Source organism: Pieris brassicae, chromosome 4 (genome assembly GCF_905147105.1).
Source record: "Pieris brassicae chromosome 4, ilPieBrab1.1, whole genome shotgun sequence".
NCBI lineage: Eukaryota > Metazoa > Arthropoda > Insecta > Lepidoptera > Pieridae > Pieris > Pieris brassicae.
This window is the reverse complement of record NC_059668.1, coordinates 2,150,200-2,162,487: the sequence shown is the minus strand read 5'-3', so window position 1 is coordinate 2,162,487 and position 12,288 is coordinate 2,150,200. Positions and strand designations below refer to the sequence as shown.

At 33.1% G+C, this 12,288-nt stretch overlaps 1 protein-coding gene across 42 annotated transcripts in view; it reads left to right on the top strand.

The window, feature by feature from the left end:
• The window catches only part of LOC123708877 (modifier of mdg4-like), a 303,503-nt gene that overhangs the window by 19,023 nt on the left and 272,192 nt on the right, over positions 1 to 12,288 (top strand). The window contains exon 5 of one of the 42 annotated variants that reach the window (XM_045659873.1): positions 11,107 to 11,225. The exons of 37 other annotated variants lie outside the window; for them this stretch is intronic. In XM_045659873.1, the coding sequence (XP_045515829.1) occupies positions 11,107 to 11,210 (104 nt within the window). In that variant the 3' untranslated portion in view covers positions 11,211 to 11,225. Of the gene's footprint in view, positions 1 to 1,289; positions 1,522 to 2,115; positions 2,484 to 4,270; positions 4,492 to 4,941; positions 5,270 to 11,106; positions 11,226 to 12,288 lie in introns of those variants that run through there. 4 more of the 42 variants (XM_045659828.1, XM_045659856.1, XM_045659824.1 and 1 more) reach the window with 4 other exon arrangements.

Genomic DNA, 12,288 nt, shown 5'->3' with positions numbered 1-12,288 from the left:
GAATTTATAATATTTACTAGTCGTTACGGCTTTTCCCTTACCCCAAATTCGATTTTGCTCGCGCAGCAAAAATTACGGATCAAGTCATGTCATGTATACGATGTTAGGAATAATGGAACAATTTGTTATTGTAGATTGCATTTACCTATTTAATTAATAATAATACTCAATGTATACGTTTTAGGTCTAAGTTTTTTGTTGTAGTGAGAGTTTTTTTTTATATTTTTACTTTATAATTTACAAGTTATAGTTTTTACAGTACTTATGGGTCTATTACGGCTGTACTTACACAAAGATATATAATTGTTTACCTTTATGTGTTTACCATTTAAATACCAATAACGAATGTATACGAGAAAACTGTAAAGTATTATTTGAAGTATTATTTTATATATTGTGATAAGATATTTTATATTAAGTTGGAATGTAAATGATAATGGATATGGTAGTGGCGACTGTCGCCGAAGGAGAATGTATACGCTACGTAGTATGTTAGTGAATAATTCACTGTATAGGTACAAAGAAATGATTATATCGTGCTGATGTAATAAGACTTTTCTTAAAATAACCTGTAGTTAATGTATCTTTTTAATTTGTTAGTTAAGTTAGTCATATTAACACGCTCACTGCGTAACAGGCCGATATCGGCCTGCCGCGGTACTTCAGCTGGTGCGGACAAAGAAAAATATGTCCCTCTCGTGGTGTTTGTAACAATTCGACAGACAAATATATATTTCAGCTTGCGGTCAAAATTGTAGGTGTTCTCCATCAAAACATAACGGCAGGCTTTTATCGAGCTACCACTCACTGAAGCTTCTGTGCATCCGCTGAATTTGGAAAATAGAGTAACTCGCCCTGCAGTTATTGACAGTGATAGTGACAGCAGTGAAGAAATATTTTCCACTAAGAAAAATAAAAAGAATTTGTAAACAAATGTGAACGGAAAACGAAGCACAAACGGTAAGTTTTGTTTACTATCAACATATCAGCCTTAGACTCATAATGACGTGGGAATTTTTTATGTAATAATAATTTTATGTAATACTTTATGAAAATGATTATTCTTCAAAACTAGCCTTCTGCAGTAAATAGTTTTTGCAATATAATTTTTGACGTGATATAAAAAACTGCTGGACCTCCCATATTAATAGTAAATAAATCATCATTGGTGGTTTTGTAAGGGAAGGCCAATTTTTTTTTCGTATTTTAACTTATGTTCTCTGGGGAAAGTTGTTCAGTTTCGCGAGTTCTGTGGTAAAACTCAATTAAGAAAAAAAATGTCGTTTCAGAAAATCAAGTTATACCTAAGGACAATGACCATGTCCTAGAGATGAGCGCTAAACGAAGAAATTGTGCAGGGTGCTACAACATACTGCGGAAAACCTTTAATAGTATCCAAGCGAAAAAAAAAGTTAAGAAAATAAAAAAATATTGCAGGAAATGCAACCAAAACCTTTGCGTAACATGTTTCCAAGACAGGCATAAGTAAATAAAAACATTTTTTAAGTTCTTTTACGATAATTCTGTTTTATTTTCGATATCCCCTTATTTTTCTCTATCCCATCACTACTAAAAATACTTTCTAGTGCGGTTCAGGTCGATATCGGCCTGCCGCTTTTCCTGCTTTATTTCTCATTTCCTGTTTGGCAGATCCCGGGGCGAATCAAACCTAAGGATGTTGGCTTCAAGGTCATTACAACAATATAAAAAAGAAATGTATGCATTATGTTTCCACAAAGTCTCGAAAGACCTGCCACGCACTCGCGGTAATATCATTGGGGGCGCATTTAGGCCTGCCGCCGCACCAGATGAAGAATTATGATTTTACTGGCCGCAGTAAACGTGTTGTAGAGTAATGATTGTTTTCGTTTTTATTATATTTGATACTATTTGAATATTCTAAATTTAATTTTTGTTTCTTCTTAACCAGCTAGAATTCTTGGCCATCTAGAATATGAGACGTAATCTAAGAAGCGACCCTCTAGATTTTCAATTTGAAGTAGTACCTAGCTTTATACGTCTAATTAGCTGCTCTATTTAAGTAAGGTAACCTGATGTTAATTATACAATTTAATATGAGATAACCTACAAACAGTCATGATGTGTTTGTTCTAGGATGGTTTTATATACGCTCGGCTCGTGGAGGGCTGCATTTGGTAGCTGATGGTCATATATTCTACGAAGATGGTGGCTCTCACCCCCGACGCGTAACCTGGCGATGTGCGCGATCCTATCAAAAGGCTGAGAGATGTCAGGTGGCACTGTGTTTGAGGGATGGCAGGCTGGTGTATTTTCGAGGTTCCCACAACCACCCCGCTACCTATAACCCCTTGAAGCACGAGTCCAGGAGGTTCGAAGTGGATCCTATGGGCAAGTACAAAATTGTTGAGAGTTGTGCGCCCAGAACTATGGTTGGGACGCCGCCCGTAGCGATTCCTAGCGCACCTCAGGCGGCTCTCTTCCTATAGGCCTGGCGCGACCTTCTAGTTCGCGGTCTCCTCGATGGTAGACATTGATCCTGAACTAGAAGCGTCGCCGTAAGCCTTCGACTGAGGCACCCTGGACTTAGAAGTGTTCCTCCTATCGTAACAGTCTCCCACTATCTTTGCGGATCATTTCCTTTAATCATATACTATTAAGCTTTAAGAAATGGTATTAATAATACCCCATAATCGCCTTGTAATGCCTTAGGGCTTAGATTGTTTAAACTATAAAGGATGTAATTTATATGGTAGGTACGTTGGCAATATTCTCTTACCAAAACTTTTAGATATGTATACAAAGTGTATAGCTTTAATGTTAGTGTAGCCGTCTTGTTGAAGCTTTTTTATAAAATTCTATTTATTAGCCGCGGTGTATATGCGGCACGACTGACAATGTTATAAAATACTCCATTATTTATTATCTGTATTTAGCGGTAGATAAAGGGTTCCGCCTACATGTTGTTTTGCTATTGATCTCCCATTTAATATCCGTTTGGTGGTATAATTAATGTACTTTGTAGAAAGCAGCGTGTCTTCGGAATCCTTAATACTTTGTAGATGTAATGTATACCAGCTTATGAAAAATATATGAGCGATAGTTTTTATATTAGAGTCTTATACGCTAAAACATATATTTATAATCGTGTAGATATTACTACTAGAGTAACAACGTTACTGAAAATCGACTACTTAGAGACATGTATTGTTTCCTAACTTGTATTTAAAACTATTTTGTTGTATTTAGTTAAACTACATATTGTAGTATTTTATTTATTTATAACATTATATATGTATATTGAATCCTATTTTGTTCATAAAGGAAGTCATATTCATTGTATTTCTTTTATTTCATGCCCTCGTACATAATAATTAATTAATAAATTTAAATTAATATTGATTTTATACGTCTTATCCTTATCAAAAATTATAGTTTTATTTTCGAGCTCATCACTACAAGAAAGAAATTCTTTGTTGAAAATTGGAGGTTATTGGTACAAATTGGATGACTGCTATAGGAATAAGAGGAGATGGATATGCGCACGCGGCTGTAAGGCGAGATTACATACTATGGGGAAGAAAATTGTGTTTTCGGAGCTTCGACACCGATGCCATAATAATCGTAATAGTATTTAGTTGTTTGGCGGCGATTGGGCTTTCACGTAAAGGATCCGACTTCAAAAAGAAGGTTGTATTGGATTTATTATACAAGCGCCTCGCTTACGCACCTTACACTTTCGAAACTTATTAATCTATTCCTTTTTAATGAAAAATTTACTTCTTTTAAATTTAAATCGAGATTCGTAAATTAACTTAAGTTTTTCGGCGATTTAAGGTTACATTGATTATATTCTGTGAAATAAATCAATACAACAATTTTAATATAAACAATTTAGGTTAGACATTAAGCTTATTATTACTGCCATATAGTTTTAATTTTAATTCAAATCTTTTGTTTTTTAAAATGCTAAAATCACTTGGGCTGTATTGTGTTGTATATTATAAACTTTTGCAATTTTTTTCCATATTTGTTGTGAATGCGTAATATTACGACCAAAATAACAATGGATTGTTCCTCATACGTTATGTGGGAAATAATTTCCAAATGGAAGCGATGAAGTTGTATTTAATATCAAATGTTTTAGTTAAGAAAAAGATAATATTAAAGACAACTATATACCAAATTAGTTTTTTATTTACAACATTGACGCTGTGTTCAAGGTATTTATTTTGTTTTATCAAATGATTTGAGCTATTTTTATTTTAATTAAAGCAAATTTTTGTTCCAGTGAATATGATTATTGGTAAAAATGGTTATCCAAAGATAGAGTGGAGAGGTTATATGTACCGTCCTCACAATGCCTATCGTAATCACCCAAAAGTGTTGTGGTATTGCTCTGGTCGTTATAAGTTTCAGTGTACAGCCACTATTAAAACTTTGTTCAAACAGCTAATTGAGGTTCGTGGAGACCATAATCATTGTATAGGAACATAGGAATCCGTATAAATCTAATGATATACAGCTAAATTGACTTGGCCATTCCTCTGACGGGACAAAGCAGGTTGAGTCTAGAGAATGTTTTTGGAGTAAGAATTTTGCGAGTGTAATGAATGTTATACAAATTTTAAAACATGTTTTTATTTAAAAAATACTTTGAATTATGTACTGTTGTAGAAATTATTTTTAAATATCTCTTGTATTTGATTATATATCAATGTTTTTTGCTAGATACATATATAAACTTTCTAAAATGTTACAGTTGATATATAAGTTTTTTTTACAGTTGTGTACATTATATACAGTAAAACTTGTACCAAGATGTAATTTTGCGTTTTAATGTTTTTAGTCTTTTGGTGGGTATCCACATAGCCTGCTACTTAACACTTAAAGTTACGTGGTAAGATTGCAGGTGTATAAACTAGTGCTAATAAATTCTGCATGTGATGTTGTTGGGTTTAGAGGATCCACCGGCGGTGTACGTGCCTTCGAGAACCGGCAAAGCCTTACTGCTTCATGAAGGGTACACCTTCTACTTGAAGAACCTGCAGTCTTTTGGTCGCAAGCAGTGGTATTGCTCGTCGAGGGACATGGCTGGTTGCCGCGCTGATGTCATCACAGCTCCCTCGAAGACGGGAGATGGTGATATACTGTTTTTGGTCCGTGGAAGACATATTCATAGGCCGCCAAATTACTATTTTACACCCGATGGCAAGTATGTTAGGCGTAAGGACATTTATCATAGGTATAGGTAGATTTTTAATTTTTTCTGGTTTTCTGTGATTTTTTTTTTGTTTTATTTTTTTAGATAATAGTATTTTTTTATTATGTAAAATCTTTTTTTTTATTTTTCGTGTTTTTTTACTACTTTATTTTTATTTATTTAATTTATAACTTACAAAATTACTTCGCTTATTTTGCAAACTATAAATGAGAATATTATTTTTACAGAGACTAAAAAAAGTGCCTATTAACGTGTTTCAAATAAACAAGTTGTGAAAACAACTTCAAATTGTTAGAAAAACTTATAAGTTGTCATGTCAATTATATTATTTGAAATATAATTTATCTTTTCTTTAAACTTGCATAAATTAAAAGGCCGATTATCGCCTTCATTAGTTGACATTTAATGCCGAGCAAAGGTCCAAAACAACGCCGTCGTACGAGATAAATAAATGTAATATTATATAAAACATCTGTTTTTATTCTTTGAGCCCGTTAAAATTGAAGTAGTTTCGATACCGTTGCAATATCTGTACGGGGGATATGAATTGCGCAGTTGATGGATCAATACGAGCTACAAAGTTATGAAAGAAGAAAGTTCGGTAGGGCATGGGGATCGCAAGGGCGTAGTCTCCCGCTACAGCCTAGTTACGCCCTGTATGCCCTAATTTTGACTTACGTCCCTTTCTTAAGATGCGGCTGTGTGCGTAGGCCATGAGGAAAACGTTCCTTTACACGCAACCTCCGGGGTACAAACATTAGTAACGTAATAAACTGCTCTGAATAGGATGTGGGTCGAATTGTTCATGTAAATATTACGACTTGAGTTTTGCGTTCTATGTGTTAACCTTTATGGTTAATAATTTCCGGTTTTTAAGGTCTTACTGCCACTCATGGTACAGCCTATCGTTTGTCTAGTACATTAGCTAAGACTAAATTACAAGTATACTCAATGTCTTGTTAAATATAGAATCAAAGTTGTATTTCTTAACATTTTCAATTATATTATCTCAACCATTGATCGATCAAAGTTTGAGGATTCTCAGTATTGCTTATATAATTACTTATTACTTAGGGTTGTCAGCGGCAACAAAAGTATTATGACTAAGTTTCCTTACTTTGTGAATTTCGTATCGCGTTTTACATCTAATATCTGTTTATCAGAATGTTTGTCAAACGTGTAGATTAGTTACAAATTAAAAACTAAATAATTTTTATATTATCATAGAATCAATGTTTTGAATATTTTACAATGCTCCAATAGCTAGTTGAAAATATGAATTTGTCCGCATTGCAATGTAGCTTTCATATGGCGTTTGTCTAGATGCGTAGGTAGGGGCCCCGGGGGTGGTGGGGAGCACGAGCCCAGAGCGGGCACGCGGGCAAGCATGCGCGACGCGCTGGTGGGATCCAATCGATAACCAGCATCCCACCGGCCCTACCACCCCATATAACAAACCCTCCCGTTTCTCCATTTAACGGATACCATAAAAATATTTTTATACAATTTCCGGAGGCTTTTTATAACGTTGTTTTGATAGGTGATTGAATTTTGATTTAAGAATTCGTTTACTACATAATAGTAACTATTTTTAGGTGTCTTCGTAAGTATAATTATTGCATTTTTTTTGTCGATGGTTTAGTGACCTATAAGATTTTCATAGTATAATTTGAGTATTAAGAGGGTTGTGGGTGTAAACTAAACATGTTAATTGTAGCGGACAAGTGCGAATGGCAACTACGGTCCAGGTGGATAGAGTGGCGTTGTTGGTCCGCCGTAGAAGTCCATTCACCCACCTGTAGCATCGGCATCGTTATGATGACACAATGTGATTGCTTGCTCACTAACACACAGCGTTAATCGACATAGTGGACACATCGCTTTACACTTGATTGACCTAGAATTAAAAAAGTTTTGTCGAAATGTAATTTGTATAATAAATTAGATGTAATATGTATAACTTAGTGCAAATAGCAAATATAAATAAGTTATTTTGAGATGCTGAGAAGATTCTGCTACTCTATTGTTCCTATAACGTGTTAATAGTTTACTGGCTGCTAATATTATATTAGTAAATCAGTAGGACTATATATAGTTAAAAGTCCGCATTGTAGTATTAACACTAATTAAAACGTATTTAATATCTATTAATTCTAAAATCTAATTATTGTCGACGTAAAACAAAGTTGGCAAAACGAACAGTTAATATCATTTGCATAATTAATATTTAAATTCTGTAGTAAATTCGAAAAAATACATTTATATCAGAGTTGAATGATAACAAATTGTCTATTATAAAACAGTAATTAAAGAAAGAGATTCTGTAAAAATAATGTCTGATTAGTTAACGACTGAAGGTAACAGTGAAAACCCCTTTTATTAGCATCTATAATTAGTGCTTTTAATAAGATACATATCTGGTCGTACGATTGACGGATTTAGGGGTTCATTACAATGTTGTTTGAGGAACTTGAGGAATTAACGAGGTATAAAGGGAATGGTGATATGTGATAATTCTTTTACTTTTACATAATTTGTGAATACTTTAGCAAGAGAAGCACAGATTTAGATTAATTATAGATATAGTGCTGAACTATTTGTATCAGTGTACAATAAATGTTATTTATGCTTAATTATTACATTGAAAAAAGCAATTTCTTTAACATTTTACTTGTAATTATATATTATATTCTTTAGTAATAAAAAATAGTTTTCCATAAAAAGTTCCTAGTTGCCTTATCTTCAAGCCGTCACTTTTTTATAGAACTCGGTGGGGCCCGATACTTATTCACTCCACGAGGAGGAAAACTTCTACTCTACGGTGGTAATACGTACTTTGTGAACTGTAGGAAGAAACAGGAGAGGGCCAGAGTGTTGTGGTACTGCTCCTCACGGAAATCGAGGAACTGCCCCGCATCCATACTAACAATTTACGACAGGGTACTCGGACAACCTCCAGTGCATACTCACCCACCTAAAATGTCTAATATGTATCTCAGTGAGAAGAGAGATGTTCACATGCAATCATAAACATCGAGAAATTTAAGTTATTTTACAAGAATTCTGCCATCTGGCTTATCGTTCTTAAAGTGCTTTGATAGCTCAGTTGGTCGAGGGCTCATTAAATACCCAATTTGATTTGTCGGCAGCCATGTTTCAGGTGAAGATGTATGTGGCCAGTATAGGTGATAAAGTATATCATTAATACTATATTCGGCAGGCGTTGAGAATTAATAACTACGACGCATACGCCGCTATTGTAATATTTTTTTATACGCATGCGATCAGTCTGTTGTCTGTAAGTTACTGGCATAGTTTTCTCACGAAGATGTGAAGTTTTAATATGCAAAAATGCTGCAAATCGCACGCTTAAATTGGCTTATACTGATTTACATGAAAAAGGGATTTATAGAAAAAAATACAGGTCTACACCAATAATTTACCAAGTATTGCATAGGTATGAGAGGAACTAATCGTTATTTTTTCCAGACAGTATTGTTTAATGTAATAGCTAGTCAAAGTTATAGCCAAGTAAAACGTATTTATTGTTGATTAATTTGTTACGGATAATTTATTCCGGATTATTCCGTTGGTAGATGATATATGTTAAAATTCCAGTGCCATGTACCGTTAGATAGATGTAAGGGCTTGCCAGTTTAACTCTTTTAATATATAATTACGACCGACTTGAAAGTCACGAGTTTGATTCACGGCGAAATAACAATTGTTTGGTCTTGTAGGCCACAAAACAGAAAATTTGTCTCCCATATTACGTGACTTCAAGAACCGCTGTTGATTTTTTTACATATATTTTATACTATAATTATTTGGAAAATAACAATTTATATGTTTATAATGGCTATTGCCATGTTTTTGTTAATAAATGTGATATTATTTTTAACTCATTCAAACGTGCCAAAGATTAAACCATTTCAAGTAAAATATCTTTCACTCAAAATCTACCTGCGACTTCTGGGAATAAAAAAAAGATGTCTAGACATCCTGGCTTTTGATACGTTTCTATTTAATTTTTTTTTGTTTAATAGTGATTGCTTTCTAGGCAGGTGCAGGTAGGGCAACGCTAAGCCTTTTTAAATACTACTTTATTCGCTGGGTTTAAGGGCATCTTTTCTTTCACTGGAATCTTACTCCAAAACTTTTTGCCTAGCCTATTCAAATGTAAAGTGCCGTTTGAGGTTCATTTTTGTTGGTTCCTATTGAATTGAGTTTAAAGAAAATATGTTAGTGTATATTTAGCATAATATTAAAGAGGTTTAAAAACCTTTTATGTACATGAATAGAGGTAGTTAATGCTTTTATAAATGACTTACAAATATCTATTGGCTTGTTTGGTAGTCCAGAACTAAGAATATTATTAATTTGCAGGTGCGTTTAATTATTTAAATGGTGACTATATATGCTGCAAGGATATGAACTAAAACTGAATCGAGAAATGTCTTGTGTAACTGTTTGAGGTCATTAGTAAAATTTTCGTTTTAGTAATGACTAAGAAAAGTTCGTAGCAATAACAAGTGTTATTTTAAATTTGGAATTTGATTTAAAAATTTCTATGATATTCACAGTATTGAAAATAGCATAAGAACCTTGATACATCTATATAATGATACAAATTTAACATTGTGACAGTAGTACATATTCAAATAACATGTGTATCGTTCCATGAGAATGCCGCCGAGTTATTAGTACTAAAGCGCATTCACATCAAGAAATCCGTTATTTTTTGTTCTACATACATTCTAGATGACTTGGAACTCTCAGTACGGATTAACGGATTGAGACACGCCGAGTACAGTATAGTGTAAATTATATGGTAAAGGTATGACTGTGAAAGAATAAAATTATAAAAACTATATAATCATTAACAATTTGTTAGTAATGTTATCTTATGTTATGAAACCTTTTTTGAAATGATGGCTTTTGACAAAAGTCATTAGAAAAGCCTTCTATCGTAAGTGCCTTCATATCTATATTGTATAATGTAGAACCACTAGTTAACACAGTAAAATAACAAATAAAAGACACTGGTTACAGCGCCATCGTACTCGTGACGCAAAATCGACGTACTGCGATGTGTTTGCAGCACATCTGTGTTGGGAATGGCATCTATACGGTACTAGGTGGCGGTGTTTCATGCTTCAATTTTACTGTTATATTCGCTGGGTCTGGGTACAAATATGGTGTGAATTTCAGGCAGCTTTTCTCGGTTGTTTTGTTTAATATATGTGAGTGACACTTTGGGGTTGGCAAATATACTAGGAGTCTTACGTACGTTATAAATGTATTGGATTTGAAATACGGGACTCAGTTCTGATTCTTAAATAAGATAATTAAATCATTATGTATTAATTATATAGAAATTGAAAGCTATTTTTATGTAGACCTTGTATGATATGTTCAAAAGACAGTCTGTAGTCTTGTCGGCTCCATGCGCGCATCTTTTAGTATTTGATGATTTAAAACACAAAAACAATTACGAAATAAGACTAGATTATTTATCTGTTATCAAAGTTTTTTTTATAATTTTTAGTAAATTGATTTGGATAATTTCGCACTAAATGAGTTACCCATATGTTGAATGACAAGTTTTTCTTTAAAACTAATGCCGGACATTACTATTGTATATGCCTCCTGTCTAGTGAGTGAACGTGTGTCTCCAGTTACTGTTACGAACCCCTGGGTAAATTATAATAATATAATTTTAATTATACAAAAAACACGTCAATAGCAGTTTAACTTACAGAAATGTGTTATATAATTAATTATTGATTTTGTTTTTTTTAGACGTTCCGGAGTTTAAAGGGAAGATTTTGTTGTCTAAAGAAGAAATAGCTTTCAGTGTCTGCAAAGACTCGGTTTTTTAAGATTAAATGTGGTTCTATCAGGTCAATTCAAGGAGAAAGAAACACAGAACTATCTGAAAAAGAAAGAAAATGGACAGTGTAAACGTATTAAAGATATGACTCCAAGAGAGCAAAGAAAGATTTAAAAAAGTAAAGAATGTACTCTTCTGTCTAAGGCAATAAGTAATAAAACACGGGCATGATCAATCTCATGTTATGACGAAATAGTATAATAGCCTTCTATGAGAAAATAAGCCTCCAGAACCTATAAACAACTACATTTAACTCCGTAATTTGCAAGAGTGGAATAGAAGCCAAGAAAGCCGAAAGAAGCCTTCGTTTCTTCGCACGCGTTCTACAAATACATAGACACAAATCGAGTTGTTATAGCAACTTAACGCCCAACAGGAAATATTTCTGATTTAAAAAAAAAACATAAAAGGTAGGTAGGCACTTATTCCAAAAATATTAAGTATAGAAACCGAAGTATAAAAAATTACTGGCTGGGACTGACTACTGACAAATATAAACTGTGACGACTTGATATCAACTTCATAACACAAAAATAACAAGGACGACGCAGTGATTTTGAAGATGATTGTATATATAATGTTTATACTTATACTTTCAACAAATACTTATAAAAATTCAGGAGTTTTATAAAGACGACATTCTCAGCTGAAACACAGCAGGCCAATAAAATGAATTACACGTAAATAATATAAATTAACAAAAAACGATACTTAATGAATTATCTAATAAATATTTGTACGACTAATACAATCATTATTGTTTATTCCGTTTATTTGGCGTTGTACCTGCTTAACTTACAGACCATGAAAAGTATACCTGTTTTGTATAAATAATAAACTTTATGCGTATTATTGTTTCCTTACAGTTGGCATTCCCATCCGTCTCTAGTTATACTTTTCAGTCCCTAAATTTCTTTTTATTGTATATTAATATATAAAGTGACTGGGCCTTTGGTATAATAAACTCAATTAAATTAAATATTCTTTAATTTAGGAAACGAGCCAGATACATCTCTTATACAAGTAAAAAAATTAATCTTTAATCCACAAAAAGTCTCACTGGTAACAAATAAGATACGAAGCGAAACAATACACAGCATGTATTGTTTTGCTTTGTATATGTGTGTAAAAATCTACCATACATAAAGTTGACGATCTAATTGGGATATAATAATATAATAAATTCTGAATT